Here is a 21,786-nt window from a genome sequence, read left to right as displayed (position 1 = left end):
AAGTTCATAAACCCATCACTTTTATATGACTGATAAACCTTATCTTCAGATGCCAATATTCCTAAACAAGTCATCAATTCTTAGAATTCTTAGACTGAAGTCTGATAGACCAAAGTCCAGCCAGCTATGGCTGAACTCTCTCTTGTTATCACTCTCCCTTTCTCTCCTCCAATACTGAATCTAAAATTGTAGTCATCTAAAATCCCCATCTTCTTGAGCTATGTACAGGGGCTCATACTTATAATCCCAGCTACTCAGCAGGCAAAGATTGGGAAGATATCAATTCAAGGCCAGTCTAGGCAAAAAGTTAGCAAGATCCCATCCCAACCAATAAACTGGGTGTGTTGGCACGTAGCTTTCGGCCCACCTCTGCAGACCCAAACAAAAATGGGCGACCCTCTTCAAAAAGTAAAGCAAAAAAGGCTGAGTATATGGCTCAAGTGGTAGAGCCCCTGCCTAGCACATACAGAGCAGAGTTTAAATTCCAGCCCCTCCAAAATTATCTGAGTCCTTTCAGCAGCTCCTTAGCCCTAAATCCTGGAACAGGCCTCTCATTCTCGCACTTTCTTCCTTGGTCTCCACTCCCTTCAGGTCAATCTCCTCTGCACTTTTCTCAGCACCTTGCTCATGATGGTCTGAGAACTCCATCCACTCCCCAGCAACCCATAGCTCATCCCTCCAGCTCAAGCTTCTCAATGAAACCAACCCACACGACCTCTATGCATGCATACTCGCCCTCCTCCACCCCACCCTAAGCCTTCATCCTCAGGTACCCGAGGCTTTCTGATGTTGTGTAATAGAATGACCTGCACGCTTCTCAGGGGCCCTCCCTCAGAGGTTCTGATCCCTGCTATTAACAAATGCCTCTAAGTATCCCCAGGCCACTACTGAGAAGCACTCCTGATACACTGTCCAAGGCAGGTGCTTTGTTCATCTAGTGCTTGTAATTCCTGGGAAGAGTCTACCTTACATAGTCCAAAATATAGTTCTTGTCAATAGACACACATTGGAGCTGGAGCTATAGCTCAGTAGTATAGTGCTTGCCTAGCAAGTATGAAGCCTTGGGTCCTAGCCCTAGCACCACAAGGAAGGAAGGAAGGAAGGAAGGAAGGAAGGAAGGAAGGAAGGAAGGAAGGAAGGAAGGAAGGAAGGAAGGAAGGAAGGAAGGAAGGAAGGAGAGAGAAAGAGAGAAGAAAAGAGAGAGGGAGGGGAGAAGGGAGGGAGGAAAGAAGGGAAGGGAGACATTTCATAGGTAAGTTAATAGATGAAAAGTACACTCACCAACTGGCCTGCCACCTTCTTCAGGACAGAATAAGACTGAGGGATTCAGGAACTGAGGAGTTAGGAAAGACAGAGAAAACAATACTAAACAATAAACAATTTGGCAAATATCAAAATACTCTTTTTTAAATGAGTTTAGAGAAAGCCAGGTGTGCTGTAATCCCAGCACAGGAGAAGCAGAAGCGAGAGGATCTTAGTTTGAGGGCAGCCTAGGCTGCATACTGAGGCTGTCTTAAGAAAGAGGTAGGGAGCTGGCTCTGGGTATTGCCCAGTGGCAGTGCTTACCCAAGGCTTTGTATTGGATCACTCATGAGAGCCAAAAAAAAAAATCTATTTCAGTGTTTGAAAGAAGCCAGTAGAAACAAGCCCACTGACTACTCTGCTTGCTTCTCTTCTGACTAGGTAATCTATGCCGCTGCACCGGATATCGACCAATTCTCCAGAGTGGCAGGACTTTCTGCAAGGTGAGTAGTGACTGCTGAGACACCCTACAGAGCAAGGACGGATGGCAGAGACACCTAGTCAAGGCCAGGCATGCAGGAATTGAGGGGAGGCGGGTTATAGATTACTACAGCAGACTAGCCAGGGTGAGTCAACTTCAACTGACTCATGGGCATTTGAGCTAATTCCTGAGGATGGAGTGAGACCTCTGATGTTATCAAAACCACAGAGGGAAGTCAGGTGACCTGAACAGCACCCAGACATTTTCCATCAGGTACCAAGACATCTAGGCAAGACAGGTAAGGGGTCTTCGGCAAATCAAGGAGACAAGCAAAGGATGAAGTTTGTTTTGACAAGGCAAGATTCCTCCCAACAACACAACCAGCTAAAAAGGTGCGAGCACACAACAAAGCTGAATGCATAGTGTAGAACCCACATTCACTCCAAAAGCACACACAAGTTCCTGGGGCTTGAACTCAGGGCCTGGGCACTGTTCCTGAGGTGTTTTGCTCAAGGCTAACACTCTACCACTTACACTTTCTCCACTTCCAGGTTTTTGGTGATTAATTAGAAATAATTGGATTTTCCTGTCCAAGATAGTCTTGGACCTCAATCCTCAGATCTCAGCCTCCTGAGTAGTTAGGATTACAGGTATGAGCTACCAACTCCTGCCAATGTGCAGGGCTATTCTGAAAAAAACAAATGAATTTTTCTTAATGCATAGTAAGAGCAATTTTCAAGAATGCTGTTGAAGTTATGAATAGTGTTTGACAGAGACATCAGACAGGCACATTTGGTGACCCTTCAGGTCAGGATGGATCTGAGCATGCAGCCCTCAGCACTGAATATTAGGGAGCCCTACTCCCCTAGGGCTATAGGTGATTTACCTATCTAGAACTTTCACTCCTTTTGTAGACAATTCTCCACACATGGTCTTGACTCTATGCAAACCAGACACAAAACTCTTTCCTAAGATGATGAAGCACAGATCTTAGCATCTGCACCCCACATCCACATAAAAGGGCAGCCAATGAGCAAGTATGTGTAGACACTCAGGCGGGGTGCTCACAGGTGTCTGAGGCCCCTCTCTGTGCAGGAGCCATGTAGGAAGAAAAAGTTTCAGGTCATAGTTTGAGGCCCTCTATTTGTATTCTTGCCTCATCTCCACAAACAGTAAAGATGGGCCAGCAGGTGTGTCCCCTACCCAAAGCCAAGCAGGTGTCCCTTCCATGTGTGTCCCTACTTCTACTGCCTCATGAGTAGCCTGATGGGTGAAAGCCCAGCTTGTAGAAACTGAAAAGCACTTGTGTGATGCAAAAGAAGCTAAAGGAAACCTCTTTCCTGATGGGTGCAGATGGCCTCCCCAGTCCTGGCACACAGACTGTGGGGAAACAAAGACATAAATGTGACCAGACACCCCACCCACCATCAATAAGCATGGAACTTCAATGCTTGAAAGCAGCCCAAGCCCAGAAAGGATGCACCAGAAGAGAGACATACACACATATGGCAAAAACAAATTTGCCTTTTCCCTTTTATCACTGATTCATGGTCTATCATGGAAGCTCTAGGAGCATTGAGGAAGGGAGGGATTGCTGCTGACTTCGCCCAGCTGTAGTTAGTTCTTAGGCAGAAGTGGCAAGATGGCAGCTTGAGACACTGGAGCAGAGACAGGGAACTGAAGCATCTGAGAGAGAGTATCTTGCTAAACCCTTGGGAGATGATACAGAATTGAAATTTAGAAGAAATGGACATGAAAGAGCTACAAATGGAAGCCTGCTTGAAATGTCACTGTCAACTCATCCCCAGACAGCCCTGCACAGACCCCAAAGGCTGCCAATCCGTGACCTCAGTGGTTTTCTTTCACATCTTTTTTTCTTTGCTTTTTCCTTTTTTCTTCTTCTTGTTTTCCCTTTCTTAAAGATATTGTATGAGTTACAATGAGCAATGTTTTGAATCTTACATATGCATGCTAGGAAAGAGATAAATTATAGTATCTTTAAAATTAATTTCACCCTAAGAATTCATCTTAAAGACTTTACAGAGCTGGATGCCAGTGGTTCATGCCTGTGATCCTAGCTACTCAGAAGGCTGAGATCTGAGGATCATGGTTTGAAGCCAGCAAGGGCAGAAAAGTACCCATTGGACTCTTATCTCCAATTAGCCACTCAAAACCCTGACGTAGAAGTGTGGCTCAAAATAGTAGAGAACTAGCCTTGAGCAAAAAGACCTCAGGGACAGCACCCAGCCCTGAATTCAAGCCCCACAAACAACAACAAAAGAAAAGAATTCACACATGTACACAAAGCTAAACTTCTAATGTATTCCGTATATGAACATTCATTTCTACAGTAGACATAAATACATACTATATAAATATAGTTCAATCACAAATAATGTATTATGTCAAAATATCAGTAGAATAGGTTAATGGTAGTTTATCTCTTTTATACTCCTGTATGTTCTGTTAATTTATATTATATAGTGTATGTTTTGTGATATATATGATATGCCATTTGATTTAAATATAAAGCAAAAGAAGAAATGTCTTCTTTTATGATTATTCTTGTCCCAATAGGAACTACCAAAAGGGCTTTAGAAGTCTAAAGTCTCCTATGAATTCATAGATCCTCTAGGGAACATACACAGATACTTACAAAAAGTTCAATGTGCCAGCATCAGGGGCTCATGCGTATAATCCTATCTAACCAGGAGGCTAAGATTGAAGGATCAAGGTTCAAAGCCAGCCCAGGCAGGATAGTTCATGAGACTCTTAGCTCCAATTAAGCACACACACACACACACACACGCACGCACGCTGAAAATAGAGCTGTGGCTCAAATGGTAGAGCACTAGCCTTGAGCTAAAAAACCAAAAACAAAAACCTCAAGGACATGGGCTGATGGCTCACAGCCTGCAATCCTACCTACTCAGGAGACTGAGATCTGAGGACAATGGTTCGAAGCCAGCCCCAGCAGGAAAGTCCATGAGACTATAAACCACTCAGGAAAAGCCAGAGGTCTTTCTGTGGCTTAAGTGGTAGAGCAAGCACTAGCCTTGAGCACAAAGTAGCTCAGGAACAGAGCCCAGGCCCTGAATTCAAGCCCCAGGACCAGCACACTCATGCACACGCGCACGTGTGTGTGTGTGCGCGCACACACACACAAGTTTAATGTAAGGCATTTCACCTTCTTAGGAAGCAGATGGCTGTCAGCAGCAAGGAACAGGACAATGCTGTCTGGATCAGAGAGAAAACAATTGCCCCTCACTTAGCAGCAAAAATGACGTGAGTTTCTTTGCTTCTTTTGTCCTCGTGCTGTACTACTGAATGCTAGTTTGGTTGTAAAACTAGGTGGGTGGGTGTCTTCTGGGTCATTCTGCATTCCACTTACAACTATCCCAGCACGCCCAAGTCAGCTAGGAAGAGTGGTGACCCAACAGCCATGAGCTCCTTGTCTCCTTCATCATCCAAAAGGCTAGGACAAAGGGAAAACAAAATCCACTGAGGATGAACCACATCCTCAGGTAAAATGGACTTCTCCAGCTTCCTCTGCTCACATAGAGCCACCCTGCACCTTCATACCTCCTCCTTTGCGGAGGCAGACCCTGCCACCTCGGGAGAGCAAAGAAGCACACAACGGGCCTCCTCACCTGGGAGTCCAGCCAGAAGTCTTCCGGCCACTAGCTTTGCTCTCTGAATAATATTCCTTCCTATTAAGGACCCAGTGCCAGGTTCTTAAGGGCATTCTGTTTCTTTTTGATTGAAAAGGTGATGAGCAGGGGGGTTACAGTTACATAAGTAAGGAAATGAGTACATTTGTTTTTAAGCACTGTTACCCCCTCCCTCATTTTCTCCGGCTTACCCCACCTCCCCAATTTGTAAAGTTCATATCCAACATAGTGGCAAGTGAGTGTCAGTGTTGCATTGGTTCATCCTTTGTCCTGCTGTTTCTGTGATTCCCTTTCCCTTCCACTGATCAAATAATCTTTTATACAGGACATAATAGGAAGCTCTTGTTTACATATCTTGGAGTTCATGTTGATATGCTTCATTAAGCAATTGGGTTATTGAAATCTTTTTTTTTTTCCAGTTGTTGGGCTTGAACTCTGAGCTTGGGCACTGTCCCTGTGCTCTTCAGTTCAAGGCTAGTGCTCTAGCACTTTGAGCCACAGCTCCACTTTCAGTTTTTTAGTGGTTAATTGGATATGAGTCTCACACGGACTTTTCTGCCTGGGCTGGCTTTGAACTGCAATCCTCAGATCTCAGCTTCCTGAGTAGCTACAATTACTCACCTGAGCCACCAGCACCTACTGTGTTATTGAAATATTAAAGGGATTCTTTATGCAGGATAAAATAGAGAACTGCCTCCCTCGTGCAAGGAGACCTAAGAGCCCAGAGCAGGCCTCAGACCACCGTGTGCCCAATATCTTCTGCTCTATCCACTTCTCTCCTTCACGCCTAACTTCTTCCCACCCTTGCCTCACACTGTCTGCTTATTTAAGTCCAAAGAAACTGCAGTGGGACCATGGGCTGCTGCTCTGGGAGATGGGCTGTGGCATGCCACGTGCCCTCAGACAATCACAATCAGTGCCGTGGAGAAGTCCAAGCATTGGAAAGTCAATGCTCACATTTCCAGTCTTATATTAACATTAACCAAATACAAAAAAAAAAAAAAAAAAAAAAACCATGACTCAAGGCCTCGTGGTCCCACTTAGTTTCTTTGCTTAAGGCTGATGTTCTACCCACTTGAGCCACACCTCCACTTCCAGCTTTTTGCTTGCTGCTTGGAGATAAGAGTCCCTCAGACTTGCTAGCCTGCCTGAATAGCAGATGTGAGCCACTGTGCCCAGCTAAGAATATGATTTTTAAACTAAAATGTACCCTGGTATTCATTCATAAAAGAAACACAATTGTAGAGAGTTAACCATAATTAACTATAACTACATAGAACTTGGGATCTATGAACCCCACATTCCTTCCTACAGGAAAACATACATAGAACACTACCTTCTACTGAGAAGCCCAGGTGCTGAGTGAGGACACAGGACCATCTTAACCAGGGTGGCTTTGCTGGATGGCTGGTGCCTCCCCAGTGTCTCTGCTTCCCAAAAGGCTCACATCCTCCAATTGGGCAACTGTTAAGGCTGGGCCTCGAACTTGTGTAGGGGAACTTTTCATTTCTCAGCTCTGATTTGTTATATTCATTTCACATCTCAATTCTCTGGTACCGTGTTTATTTCTGGGTTTTAGAGAGATACCACTCCTCTGTTCTCAGGTACTGGCGAAGCTCCTAATTCTAACCCAGATCCCCATCGTCCCATGCTGACCCTGCATCCCCTCAATCGGTGGGCCGGTGGGCAGCCTTTACAAGCGACAGTTCTACATTTTCTTCTAGAGTTTGGAAAGGTCTCAGAAAGACAGAAAAAGTATAGAGAGGGTCAGACAAATGTCAGGCCATTTTGTCTAATTAGCATAAGTGTCCTTCAAAATAAACATTAGCTCCGTTTCATCTTTAGAAAGGTTAAGTACCTCTCTAGAAGTCAGAGAGACAAGCGAGAAGGAAGCACTTACTGCACTGGTGTCTGTGTTCTCTTCTTTCCGGCCTCTGCCTCCACCCTGCACCCCAACCTCCTCTCTCTCCTAGGTCCCCTTTTCCTCTGCAGGGATATTATCTCTCACAGGCATTTTCCAAAGCAAAGAAGATCTGAGTCAGGTAGGACTCGGTCATTTTATTAGGTAAATGTTTTAAATACTTGTATTATCTTTAAATAGTTGTACAAAGGAGTTGCCATTCAACAAAGCACTTTATGAATCCAGTGCACTTTCAATGTCACCCTTTCAACATTCCCACCCATCCCTTCCAACCCACCCCTTCCCTTACTTTTCTTAATTTTGTAGGATTTGCATTGATTTTTTTCTGCCATTTATCAGAGTAATGTATGTGTATAATGCCTCTTGATCTGTGTCACCCCTTCAACATTTTCACCCCCCTTCCACCCACCCCTTCCCTTATTTTTTTTTTTTTTGGCCAGTCCTGGGGCTTGGGCTCAGGGCCTGAGCACTGTCCCTGGCTTCTTTTTTGCTCAAGGCTAGCACTCTGCCACTTGAGCCACAGCGCCACTTCTGGCCATTTTCTGTATATGTGGTGCTGGGGAATCGAACCCAGGGCCTCATGTATATGAGGCAGGCACTCTTGCCACTAGGCCATATCCCCAGCCCCCCTTATTTTTCTTAATTTCGTGGTAAATACAATGAACTGTTGACAGCATTCTCTCCCTCCCTCTCTCACCTTCAAATTCTGTTATTAGGTAAATTGTCACTGTGCTTTTTTTCCTGATGCACAAAATAGATAATTTACTTCCTGTATACAGTTATCTTGATGGTTCGATGAATTATCAATATATGTCCAAGTACTCAGTAAGTGTTCACTGTTACAAAAATCAGATTTTGTGTGTGTGTGTGTGTGTTTGCACTTAGGCATGGGCATGTGTATTTAGAATCATTTTTACTTAAACTACAGGAGTTCACAGACCCTTCGCGCTGTGAATCCTGACTTAGCTGGGCCGAGGACAGTGTTTGGAGCACAGCAGCAAGGATTTCCCAAACTTCAAGTCTCATCATGTTTCATAGAGCATGAACTTTCCCAGGCCTCTTTGTGGGAGTACATTGTAGCACTCCCCTTTAGAAGTAGCAAATCAGCAATTCTCTTAAAATTCTTGTTTGGGGTCATCTGGCTTGAGTTATTTCCTGAACAAGGAAGAGTGGGAAAGGCAGTCCTTCCTACACTGTTTCCTGCAGGCCTGAGCTGACAAGGCCGTTTCACTGCTTCCTTCTATAAAGATATGCACGGAGTTATTTGCAGAAGAAGAGTTCCAGCCCTTGGACCCAACCCAGGAGCTCATATTTCCCCCAGAACTTTTGGTAAGATGACTTGGCTGATATATTTGAAATCCATCCATGTCCTTCCTGTGACATGGAAAGTAGGGGAAATCAAGATGCCTGCTTCCTCCCCAGCTCCCAGCCCCCAGCTCACCCAGCCCTGGCTGACCCCGGGGACACATACACATTCAATATGTTTCTTTGTGGGGTTTGTTGTTTTTGTGGGGGAGTGTATCCCGGGCTTTGGATCTTCTAGATAGATGCCCTACCACTTGAGCCATGCCCCTAGCCCTTTTGGTCTTCATTACTTTTCAAATAAGGTCTTAGTCCAGCCTGGACTCAGCCCACTCTATTTCTGCTTCCTGCATAGCTGAGATGGCAGGCACATGCCACAGTCTCCAGCTTTTTATTGGTTGACATAGTGTAATGTGCCTCCCTCGCTCCCCAGGTGGTCCTGGAACGTTGGTCCTCTCTGCATAGCCTCCCGTGATAGCTGGGATTACAGGCATGAGCCACCACACCTAGCTCTCAGCTGTAGTTTTTCAAACCTTGAGTTCACAGCTCCTGACATGATCGTCCTCAGGAGCGTGTCCCTGTCAACTAGCTCAGGTGGTTTCTGTGCTCCTAGTGGGCGTTCCCAGCCACTCACTGTAGTGACCCCAGGAGCACTTCAGAAACACTCCTACTCCTCTCCTATCCCATCAGCCTCTCCATCCTTCATCTCCGATATCAAGGGTCCATTCTCTGAGGCTCTTTTTGCTGATGGAGTTCTGACCTGTTTATTCATTCATGCAAACATACATACCCAATCAGCAACACCCAGCGCTGTTCTAGGTGCTACATCTACACCAGGAGATTCGAATTACAAAAAACATCCCTACGTACCGGAAGCTTGTGATTTGGTAAGAAAGATAAATAATAAAATATAGAGAAGCTGTGTGCCAGAGGGTCACTCCTGTCCTCCCAGCTACACAGCAGGCTGAGATCTGGAGGATCACAATTTGAACTCGGTTCAGATACAAAAGTCTGTTAGACTTTATCTCCAAAAAAAAAAAAAACAGGCTGGGGGCCTGGCTCAAGTGGTAGAGTGCCAGCTGTGAGCAAGCCCTGAGTTCAAGCCCTGGTAGTGGCAAAACAAGAAAATAGTTTAACAAGTCGGAACTGTTAAGTAGAAAGAAAAAAACAACTTTAATCAGTTACTGTGCAGAGAGGCTGATGGCTACATTTGAAATATACTAGCCAGAGAAGACTTCTCTAAGAGGTTACATTTGAAGAAAATCTGGAAGTGAGAGAGCCATTCCCAAAGAAGATCTGTGGGACAGGAAAAATCCAGTCAGTAGGAACAGCAACTGCAAAGGCCCTAGGGCTGAGAGAGCCGAGGTCTGATCTGGGGCAGAGAGGAGGCAGGCCTGGCTGGAACAGAGTGAGCAAGAGGAGGTCAGAGGCCTTCAGCACAGATCTGACATCTTTGTAGAACAACCTACCCCACGTGGGCCTGGCATAACCCAGGAGAATGGCTAGGCCCACGAGTTCATGAATTTGTCACCTATCTTAGAGGATGGCGGAGAATCCAGAAAAACGGACCCTGACATTTTCCGGAGAGAGGGTTACCTGGATCTCCCCAGGGACGCTGCAGGATCTCTTGGAGCTGAAAGTGAAGCACCCTGAAGCCCCCCTCGTCCTGGGAAACACCTCCCTGGGTAAGCGATGTCAGTGGTTCTCATGAATACCAGGCTGGACTCCGGGCCTCTATGCTACTCTGTACTAGACTATCAATGAAGACTTCACCCCCGTCCCACGGCAGGGCTCCCCAAAGCCAGATGGACATGTACCCTGGTACCCTTGAAGAGTGGGTGGAAGTATTAGAGAGGTTTTCTAATTAATTTATCTTGTCCCTTTTCATTTTGATTTTGTTAAATATTGAGAAGACATCATAGAATTGTGTTGAAGTATCTGTAGATATAGTAACAACGCACCACACACTTGCTGACTGCCCACCTAGTTAAGAACTTAAGCTTTACCAGGTCTCTGAAGCCTGTGGGCCCTCCTAAACTTGCCCTTCTGTCCCCATCCCTCTTGAAGACAGTCCTTCACTAATTCTGTGTTTGTCCATCTCCCCTTTGTTTTCATATTTACCACATATATGTGAATCTTTTAACAAGAAGTCATTTAGTTTTGCACATGTGTAAGTTTCACACAAACATTATCATTATTTTGTTATTGTTGGTTTTATGATTATACAATTTGTGTTGTTCAGTCAACATTTATTTTGAGTATTAGAGTTTGAACTCTGGGCCTCCTACTTGCTAAGCTGGTGGTCTACCCCTTGAGCCACTCTGTTAGTAGTTTTCTCTGTAATAGTTACTTTCAAGATAGGGTCTCTACATGATGTCAGCCTGGACTGGGATCCTCTTCTTTGTGTTTCCCTTCATTACCAGAATGACAAGCATATGTCACTGTGCCTGTGTTTCCCCTATAGCTGGAATAACAGGCGTGTACTCCTGCACCCATCCTGAGATGGAGTCTCCCAAATTACTCTCATGTCTGTGTGAGCCTTGGCCTGTGATCCTCCAATCTCCACCTCCAAAGTAGCTAGGATTACAGACTTGAGCCACTGTATTCAGCTTCATTTTATATATGTGTGTACATATATGTATAGGTACATATATGTGTATGTATATATATATATATACATACAGGTATGTACTTTTTTTCGTTGGTCATGGGGCTTGAACTCGGGGCCTGGGCACTGTCCCTGAACTTTTTCACTCAAGGCTAACACTTTACCACTCTGAGCTACAGCACCAATTCTGGTTTTCTGGTGATTAATTAGAGCTAAGAATCTCACAGACCTTTCCTGCCCAGACTGGCTTTGAACCACAATCCTCAGATCTCAGCCTCCTGAGTAACGAGGATTATTGATGGAAACCAACAGCACACAGCTTTTTTAAGGTTCTTTTTTTTAACTTGCTCTTTTGTTTGTTTTTGGGGGGGGTTAACTGTATTTTCTTTTCTTTTCTTTTTTACTGGGGATCAAACCCAGGACACTGCGCTTGCTAGGCAAGTGCTTTGCCACTGAGCTACATCCCAGCCCGCATTCAATATACTTGACTTATAATTAACCTCTGTTGCTGCACGCAGCTGTAGTGTATTCCACTGCTTGAACATAGAACAATTTGCCCCTAATGGAAAGGAAGCTAATAGCTCCAGATATTTCCAAGTCTGGGCTACTACAATTTTTTGTGTGTGTCTCTTCTCCTACTTCTTCTTTCTCACAGTGCTGGAGATCAAATCCAGGGACTTGTTCATACTAGCACTAAGCAACATGTCCATCCCCTCAAATATCAATATACAGCATGGTCTGGTGCCCCTGAGTGAGAGCTTTCAAGACCTTTTCACCCTTTTTATTTCCTATTTCTATGTAAGTGTAATATATGTATAAATAAGTGAGTTCATATAGTGGGACAGCACGCTCTATAAATTTGCTTGGCAAGGGTATATGCTCATTGTTTTCTGTTTATTGTCAAATATTAAAAATTTGTATCTGAGGTTTTTTTATGAAAATATTTGCCAAAGTAGAGGCATTTTCTCTTCCCTAACAGCCTCTAAAAACATATGTACTCCTCAGGACCTGCAATGAAATCCAGAGGACACTTTCACCCGATTCTCCTCTCCCCTGGCAGGATTTCTGAGCTGAAGATGGTCACTAAGACCAGTGATGGTGAGTGCCCAGTGACTGTAGCAAAGTCAGTGAACGATCCTCACCCTAACCTTACACTCACAGAGTAAGTCATACTTCAGCATCCATTTGTCTTGTGTGGCCTGTTTCTAGCTCTTCATCATTTGCCTAATGTAAAGCTCCATTATCCAAATGCTTTGCTCTGATATGAGACATCCAAGTGCTATCACTCAAGACCTTAGGCCCACTTGTAGGATTCTTGCTTATAAAATGCTATAGTGAGCCCAGCGCTGGTGGCTCACACCTATAATCCTAGCTACCCAGGAGACTGAGATCTGAGGATCACAGTTCAAAGCCAGCCTGGGCAAGAAAATCCATGAGACTCTTACTTCCAAATTACCCACCAGAAAACTGCAAGTGGAGCTATGGCTCAACATGGTAGAGTGCTAGCCTCGAACAAAAACAAGCTCAGGGACGGTGCCCAAGCCCTGAGTTCAAGCCCCAGGGGAAAAGTGAGAGAAATATTATCCTGCATTTACATGCTGTTTGTCTCACAGGAACAATGGTAAAAGGACAAATGGAACAAAAGTCTGCAGGCAATCACCCCCAGTGGCTTACAAACCCCTTAAGAACCCACAAGAGTAGAGAATTGTCAGGCAAGGTGGGAGTCACAAAGTAGCACAACATATATAAGAATTCTTATTCAAGATGAATGGCAACCCCTTTACCTAGTGGATCCATTTTCTTTCCCCTTTTTTGTTCCATAGAGCTCCTAGTCCTGTGCAAACATGTAAGTGCTCAGTCCATAGCTGATCAATGAGTGCATAGGGGAAAAAATGGCAAATGGATATGGAACTTGAATGTAATGAGATGCAGTGGTAATGATGGCTTTTAATTAGGTAGCAAGGAGGTTGATAGACGAAAAGCTTTAGTCGAGAATGGCTTGTAGGTCATCAGGTATGTTTTAGGGAAGTTCAGTGGTGGCCAAAGAAGGGAGTCTACCACAAGTGAATCCCGCTTCCTGGCCTCCAACCAACAGCAGCCAATCAGATTACACTGCAGACCAGCAAGCCTATTCTTCCCTAGCCTGGCTCCACCCACTGACAAGGGAGGTAGCTTTCCTTGAATTTTTCCCAGCTTCAATCTTGGAGCAATTCAAGTGTGAATTGCTCATACCTGGTGTGAGCCAAAGGGAGAATAGAGGAAGAGGTAGATAAGTGGGTAGACTAGGGTACACACCACCAGTCTAAGCAGAAAGTTAAGTCAGGAAGATTTTGATGGTCTTCTCCAGGCTCTAGTTAACCTTCCTGTTTTCAAGCTTCCCTTCAATACCTTGACCTTGCCAAGTACAGTGGCACATAACTATAATCCCAGCACTCAGGAGACTAAAGCAGGAAGATTTCAAGCTCAAAGCCAGCACGTACTGCAAAGCAAGACTCTGTCTCAAAAGGAAGGCAAAACCACAACCCTGTCCCCAAGTCTTAAAACAAATAAAGGAAAACAGGAGCCAAGCAGGAGGCAGTGGTAGGAGGCTCACAGTTCCAGGTGAGGTCTCAAACAAAAGCATGGAAACCTATCTGAAAAACAACTAAAATGTAGAGGACTGGGGTCATGGCTTGAGCAGTAGAGAGCCTGTCTGTGCAAGCACAAAGTCATGAGTTTAAGCCCCAATACCACAAAATAAAAGAAGAAAAATAAAGTCCACTATTTCTATCCCCAGAAGAGCCTTTCAGAGAACTACTTTAAGTTTTCAATATAACCCAAGCTTTAATTTTTTCACCAGGATTTTTTTTTTTTTTGCCAGTCCTGGGGCTTGAACTTGGGGCTTGAACACTGTCCCTGGCTTCATTTTTTTTTTCCTTCAAGGCTAGCACTCTGCCACTTGAGCCACAGTGCCACTTTTAGTTTTTTCTATATATGTGGTGCTGAGGAATCAAACCCAGGGCTTCATATATACGAGATGAGCACTTTACCACTAGGCCAAATTCGCAGCACCCCAAGCTTTAATTTTTTAGATGAAGAAACTCAGAGGTAAAAATAAAAGTAGACTGGCAAAACACCCCCAGACTGGCCAGTGTTGAAGATATTAGGATTCCTTCTCCCAGCTCAGAAAAATTACTGCCGCTGCCACCCCCAAAGACCAACCCCACCTATCCCATGGCTATTTGCTTTTCCTGTTCAGTTTGGCTCCCAGAACCAAAGTAAAGCCAGATTTGTGAAATGTAAGCAACTTGGGACCTGCTCCTGGGCCTCTTAAGAGTAGAGCCTGAGTGCCCTCTAGTGGCTAGCAGGAGATTTCCATACTTAAAAGTCCTGTGATCCACAAGACAAAATAAAGTCAGGGTTTTTGCCAAAGTTAAAGACCAGACTGATAGAACACGTGGAGATGGAAAAACAGCAGACCATCAAAGGTAGGACTTATTTTTTGCTCAAGGCTAGCACTCTTCCATGTAAGTCACAGCTCCACTCCTGGCTTTTTGGTCGCTACATGGAGATAAGAGTCTAACAAGCTTTCCTGCTCAGGATGGCTTCAAACCATCATCCTCAGATCACAACCTCCTGAGTAGCTAGGGTTACAGCATGAGCCACCAGCACCAGGCTTCCAGCATTTTTTCCTGGTTAATTGTCTGCTTGGGCTGGCTTCAAACCAAGATCCTCAGATTTCAGCCTCCTGAATAGCTAACATTACAAACATGAGCTACAAGCGCCCAGCTGTGCCCCACCAGTGCCTACCAAACCACTTTCCTTTTAAGGATAAAGTTGAAACTCTAGTGTTCTTGCTAATGTCCCAACAATCCTGGCAAGTTTGGCTGAAACAAGTGTCCAAATGTTAAATCACTTTATGGCGAGTTAGCAAATAGCTTTGTCCCTGTCTTCCTAGAAGCTCTCTCATTGCTCCCTCCCTGCCCCCCACCTCCAACTTCACCACACCCAATGACACCTACAGAATGCTTGGGGCTGCTTGCTTGGGCCATCTTTATTCTGATTGGCCAATGCTCCTCACAGAACTGACCCCACACTTGGGACTTTAAGACTCTTGACATAGTTGATCTGAGAACAAAGAACCATGCTTTTTGAGTCCTCGTAATTCTCTGAGAAGCCAAGAGCACCACCCTAGTTGAACTCTTACCCAACATGGCTCAGTACCATGATGACAGTTCTACTGCTGCCCCCCCACTCACATGTCACCCACAAAAACAATTTGCTTTCCAGGTCTGACTATTGGTGCTGGTTGCAGCCTGGCACAAGTGAAGGACATCTTGGCTGAGAGCATCTCCGAGCTCCCAGAGGAGAAAACTCGGACCTACCAGGCCCTCCTGAAGCACCTGCAGAGCCTGGCAGGCCAGCAGATCCGGAATATGGCAGTAGGTCCTACATGTCAATCACCGAGTACACTGTGCTTTTTTCTTGATCTTGCTTAAAAAGTTAAAATATAAGTGTTGGCAGAAACAGTATTGTAAAAGGATTCAGCAGGTCGAAACAACAGGCACAGTGAATAAATATTTTAAATGAACAAATGTTAGTTAATAGAATATTTAACAGAGACGTCAATGTCAAATTCAACAGAGTAGCTAAGCAGCTGCACAGGTGAAAAAAGCCATGTTGGTTTTGCTCATTTCATGGAAAGCCTGCTGAAGAATCTAATATAATCTTGGGCTACATTCATGTGAGTATACCATCTAAAAGAAGAAGGGTAGCCTTCTGTAATCTGGATTGTTGAGACCACCGCTGGGGAATAATGAACAAAAGAAAGAAAGATGGTCATGATTAGATTGCCAAAATTTACCTGCTCTTTGGCTGCATACCCTAAATGCTGTATTGGAAACCTTTGGGGTCTGAAGAATTGCTCTCAAGGATCATTTCAAATGTTCTCTGAAATCAAGAGCTCAGACCAGTGGGGCACCAGAGCTCACGCCTCTAATCCTAGCTACTCAAGAGGCTGAGATCTGAGGATCACAGTTCAAAGTCAGCCCAGGGCAGGAAAGTCCATGAGACTCTTATTTCCAATTAACCATCAGAAAACCAGAAGTGGCGCTGTGGCTCAAGTGGTAGAGCGCTGTCCTTAAGCTGAAGAGCTGAGACAGTGCCCAGGCCCAGAGTTCAAGCCCCACAACTGGAAAGAAAAAAAAAAAAAGAGCACAGATCAAGCCAGGTTCCAGTGGATCATGCCACTGTAACCAACAGGCTGAGATCTGAAGATCATGGTTCAAAGCCAGCCCAGGCAGAAAAGTCTGTGAGACTCTTATCACCAACTAACCACCAAAGCACTAGAAATTAAGCTGTGGCTCAAATAATAGATCACCAGCTTTGAGCAAAAAAAAGCTAAGGAACCATGCCCAGGCCCTGAGTTCAAGCCCTCGTACTGGCATGGGGAAAAAAGAGAGGAGGAGGAGGAGGAGGAGGAGGAGGAGGAGGAGGAGGAGGAGGAGGAGGAGGAGGGGAGGGAGGGAGGGAGGGAGGGAGGGAGGGAGGGAGGGAGGGAGGGAGGGAGGGAGGGAGGGAGGGAGGGAGGGAGGGAGGGAGGAAGGAAGGAAGGAAGGAAGGAAGGAAGGAAGGAAGGAAGGAAGGAAGGAAGGAAGGAAGGAAGGCCTCTGATCAAACCCCTTTGGAGAGGTGGTGGCATAAGCATAAGGGGGTGGATGCACATCAAAAGAAGGAATAGGAGAAGCAGTCAAGGGGAGCTTAGAGGCGTCTTCCATCGAGCATAGACTCCTGCGGACAGATGGGTTACTATACAGGGTGGAAGAATGGTCCATAGGTGAGAGTCCATGCAGACAGACTTCCACTTAGTGTGAACCAAAGAACTTTAAAATGAAGCTGGTGGTCCTCTGGCCTTCCCAACATTCCAGCCCAGACAGCAAGTAGCAGCTCACCACAGATCCTTCCTTTCATGAGGACAGCACCAAGTTGAGTGTCCTGTTGTTTATCTCACAAGTTCAGAGATGGTAGAAGCATCTTTCTACCACAGTGTTAATGGCTAGCACTTTGACATGGCCCACGTGAAGCCTGATCATTTTCCGAGTATGTGAGAGAAGAGGCTGAGACACTATGTACTATATACCAAGGCATCATGGGATCTCTGTGGCTGGCGGCCTTGGCCATCTTGGCCATTGAGCGTCACATCTATCTGGTAGAACCTTGGTCAAGTTGCACCATTTCTCTATGCCATATTGTCTTGCCCCATGAAATTAGGGCTAACAGCTTCCACTTCACTGGGTCTTTGTGAGGTTTGTTGCAAGCAGACGTGTCAGAGGTCAGATGGCATGTATATCATGTCAAATGCCAGGGAAGGGCCTTTGTAAAGCAACCCCCACTCCTCCACTTCCAGTGGAGAGGAGTTGTGGAGAGGGTCTCCCTGACACTCTAGGATCTGACCAAGCCCTTTCCTGACCCTTCCATAGCACTGAAATCATAACAAACCCCTGGGGGGAGGGAGGCGGGGACTTGAGAGAGAAACTGACTGAGCTGTAAACTCTTGCTCCTTAGTCCTTGGGAGGACATATTATAAGCCGGCACTGCTATTCGGACCTGAATCCAGTTCTCGCTGTGGGTAATGCTATCCTCAATCTGCTATCAGAAGGTAAGCTCCCTCAGAACATTCTGGAAACTGCCCAAAGATTTGGTTTTGTCTTTTATTAATTGTTTTTAGAATTTTTTAAAGGAATTACTTTAAGTCAGAGCCCAGGTGGCTGTGTTTCCATTCACCTTAGGGAGCACCTGTCAAGGGGAAGGCATGTCAATGCAGAGATGAAAGTGCTTCCTCTGACAGCACACACATGTACACACACATACACACACATGCACACAAGTGGAGGCCATAAACTCAAATAACCCATGTGTTAACACATGTTCCTGCCTGGCCAGCAAATACCAATAGTGGTGGAGCAGAGGCAGGTGTGGGAACAAGACCTCAGTGAGTGTTCCCTCCCTGTGGTCTAGGGAGCCGCTCCTGGCTTTTCCCCTCCTGCTCCTCATACACCTCCCCCCACCAACACCCTATCAGAGATTTCCCCCATCCCCCATCCCGTACCCCAAGCCATCCTCCCACCTCAGCTGCTGTGTAAGAAGCCGCAAGGCTGGTGAGGACATAGAGCAGACATCCAAACACTGTGGGCCTCTGGAGACAGAGCAGGAAGGAGACAGTGATTCATTTTAATTATAGCTGAGCAGAATATTCCTTTGGAGCAACTCCCAGTGAAACCACTCTTCCAGCTCCCTTAAGGACCTGTGCATTCATACTGCCTCTGGGGGACACTAACACACCCTTGACCAAAGGCTAACAATACTTCAGCCTATGCTGGACACTGCATGTATCTCATCTCCATCCAGCTGAGCGTCCACACAGATCACTTGTCTCCAGAGAGATGAGATGCTATCCTTGTGCTGCTATACCCAAATTCTGAGGCTAGATAATTTATAAAGATGCACAATGTATATCTCATCATTCTAGAGGCTAAAGAAGTTCAAACTTTGGGCTGGGAATATGGCCTAGTGGCAAGAGTGCTTGCCTCGTATACATGAAGCCCTGGGTTCAATTCCCCAGCACCACATATATAGAAAATGGCCAGAAGTGGCTCTGTGGCTCAAGTGGTAGAGTACAAGCCTTGAGCAAAAAAAAAAAACCAGGGATAGTGCTCAGGCCCTGAGTCCAAGCCCCAGGACTGGCAAAAAAAAAAAAAAAGAAGAAGAAGTTCAAACTCAAGGTAGTAGTCTCTGTTGAGACCCTTGCTGCATTATCCCCTGAGGCAAGCCAGAAAGGCAAGGGGGAGCAAACAGAAGCCACAGTTATCCTATTATCACAGCATAATCAAACCTATGAGGTCAGAGATAATATGGAGGCAACAATCACCTGAGTCTCATCCCCCTGCTCTCTCTACCCCATTCTAGAAACCTCCTGCCTCCCTCCAAGACCATGCTTACATGCTAAGCAAATATTCTACCACTAAACTACATTCTCATCTCAAGGGGCAATGAAGTTTCATAAACTGGAACTGGAGGCATGGCTCAAGTAGTAGAGTTCAAACCTTTCAGTTCAAACCTGGGTACTGGAAAAAGAATCATTTATGAATCAAAGGAGTTTCAGATATAACCATAATTCAAACAGTAGCATGACTCAAGTCCATCGAATTTCCCATTGCGTGTGCTGCTGCTTCACCACAGACCATTCTGTCCTAGCCCAAGTGCCTCTAGCTCAAAAGTGCTGCACTGTTTCCCTCACCCATCCAATGCCCACTCTTTCTCACCCATCCCTCCAGCAGGTCACTGGCTCACTGGCCCCTCCTGGGAGCTAACAGCGCCCCAGACAAAAGGCATCTGAGGGGAGCAACCACAATCTCTGCTCATGTGGGCCCCCAGGCTTTGTCTACCCAGGGCCACTGGTCTCTCTGAGATGTCTGCTGCTAGGAAAAGCCTACCTCTCACCATCGGGAGTTGACGCAGGGTGAGGAGAGGATTGGAGACAGAAAGGGAACATTTATCCCCACAGCTCTCACCCTATTCAGTTTTGCAATGGAGGGAATGAAAGGCTCAAGTTGCTGACTAAGCCAGGCTTTCCACAGAGTGCCCCAGACCTGTGACCTGGGATAACCCTGCTCTGCCCCCAAAGACCAGGAGAGGAGAAGAAACCAAGATTCTGGGGCCCCAGGATGGAGTGGCGCCTTGTCCCTGTCCCTGTCCAGGGCCTGCTGCTACTGTAGCAGTAGCCATGTTGCTCTGCTGGATGACAGTTGTTGCCTTTGGCTTACAGTCTCTACTTTTCCTGCAAAGCCAACTCTATCCAAGTGAGCACCTGTCTGTACTTCAGCCAGGGCAGTAGATCTGCTGATCCATAGATAAGCTGCATGGCAAGTGGGCCAAGATCAACATGGACTCCTTTAGGTTCCACACCACCACCACCAAAAACAAAGAAACCTATACCTCATGCTCTAACTCATCAGGAACCATTCTGTGCCATGTGCCTGAAAGAGCACATGTTTTGGAGCCTGAAGCCACAGCTCTGACCACCAGCTGCTAAGAGCTGAGCAGGAAGGAGGCTTTAGAGACATCACTTGGCTCCTGAGACAGGAGCTCCCCAAGCAGCAAGGACCAAAAGCAAATCCAATCATCTGCATTTCTGTTCATGATGGATAACAAACCCTGTGTCCACTGAGGTTGTGCCTGCAGCTCCATCTGAACCAGGAGTGGGTTCTAATTAGTTAGCCAGAGTCTGCTGTAAGATGAAAACCATAGGCCTAGCAGGCTGCCCAGTGGAGGTTGCCTCCCTGTACAGGGCACGGGCACTGCTAAGAGAACAAGTGTCACCATAAGCAAGGGAGGAAACAGACCCCTGCATGGCTTGTGCTGCAAGCAAGCCTTGTCTTCTGAGCAGCATTTAAATGTACAGAACCACCTTGTGTTTCTTGCTGGGACTGTGCCAAAATGCCATTTTTTCTTCCACAGGTGGTCCACGGCAGATTCCCCTCAATGATCATTTTCTTGCTGGGGTGGTGAGTGCAGACCTTAAGCCAGAAGAGATTTTGGAATCTGTATTCATCCCTCATTCCCAAAAGGTAAGAATCCCATTATTTGCTCCCAGGTTGCTTTTCCCTTGTGCTTACCAAACGCAGTCATCTTTAGGACACTGAAAACAGATGGAAGTTGGAAAGATCTGTGCCCTGAGAACCTGTTTTCTGTTCCCCCTGTGGGTTGGGTCTACACCGAGGCCCCTCGATATCCACAACCAAGCAGCAATGTGGGCTTGGCTTGTTGTTGCAGCTGTTGGGTGAGGCCTTACTTCCTTCCTGCCCCTCCTTTCCATGAGTTAAAGCTCTCTGGCTGTGGATGGGACTGAGGCACAGGAAGACAAAGTCCAGGCCTCTCTACTCCCCACTTTTGCTAGCCCCAATAGGAATAGGAAGGCTTTCAGATATTTGCTATTCCAGGACCCCTGGGGTTGGTGTGGCCACCCCACTTGCTATGGAGTGGCCTTCTGTGTCACTCCCACTTCCTATGCCTCTCTCCAAAGCTATGCTGGTAGCTCATGCCTATAATCTTAGCTACTCAAGAGGCTGAGATCTAAGGATTGTGGTTCGAAGCCAGCCAGGGCAGAAAAGTCCCTATGAGACTCTTATCTCCAATTAAGCACTCAAAAACTGTAAGTGAGGGCTGGAAATGTGGCTTCGTGGTAGAGTGCTTGCCTAGCACGCATGAAGCACTGGGTTCGATTGCTCAGCACCACATAAACAGGAAAAGCTGGAAGTGTCACTGTGGCTCAAGTGGTAGAGTGCTAGCCTTGAGCGAAAGATGCTCAGGGACAGCTCCCAGGCTCTGAGTTCAAGCCCCAGGATTGGCAAAAAAAAAAAAAAAGTGCATCTATATAAAGGCAGCAAAGGAGTAAAGTGAAAGCAGGAAGATGAAGTGCAAGTGTCTGAAGGCAGCACGGAGGGATATGCACAGGGCACAAGGCCATCTTCTGGCACCATCTTGGCTATGCCAGAAATCATGATGGCAAGAGAATGCAAGGGCT

General features: G+C 46.0%; 1 protein-coding gene across 1 annotated transcript in view; it reads left to right on the top strand.

The window, feature by feature from the left end:
• The window catches only part of LOC125349936 (aldehyde oxidase 2), an 81,858-nt gene that overhangs the window by 7,560 nt on the left and 52,512 nt on the right, over positions 1 to 21,786 (top strand). The window contains exons 6-13 of the mRNA XM_048344201.1: positions 1,684 to 1,745; positions 4,919 to 5,008; positions 8,564 to 8,644; positions 10,158 to 10,302; positions 12,231 to 12,323; positions 15,495 to 15,646; positions 17,769 to 17,862; positions 20,721 to 20,830. Coding sequence (XP_048200158.1) covers positions 1,684 to 1,745; positions 4,919 to 5,008; positions 8,564 to 8,644; positions 10,158 to 10,302; positions 12,231 to 12,323; positions 15,495 to 15,646; positions 17,769 to 17,862; positions 20,721 to 20,830 — 827 coding nt within the window. The remainder of the gene's footprint in view (positions 1 to 1,683; positions 1,746 to 4,918; positions 5,009 to 8,563; positions 8,645 to 10,157; positions 10,303 to 12,230; positions 12,324 to 15,494; positions 15,647 to 17,768; positions 17,863 to 20,720; positions 20,831 to 21,786) is intronic.

This window comes from Perognathus longimembris, chromosome 4 (genome assembly GCF_023159225.1).
Source record: "Perognathus longimembris pacificus isolate PPM17 chromosome 4, ASM2315922v1, whole genome shotgun sequence".
Lineage (NCBI taxonomy): Eukaryota > Metazoa > Chordata > Mammalia > Rodentia > Heteromyidae > Perognathus > Perognathus longimembris.
This window is presented reverse-complemented; position numbering and strand designations above follow the sequence as displayed.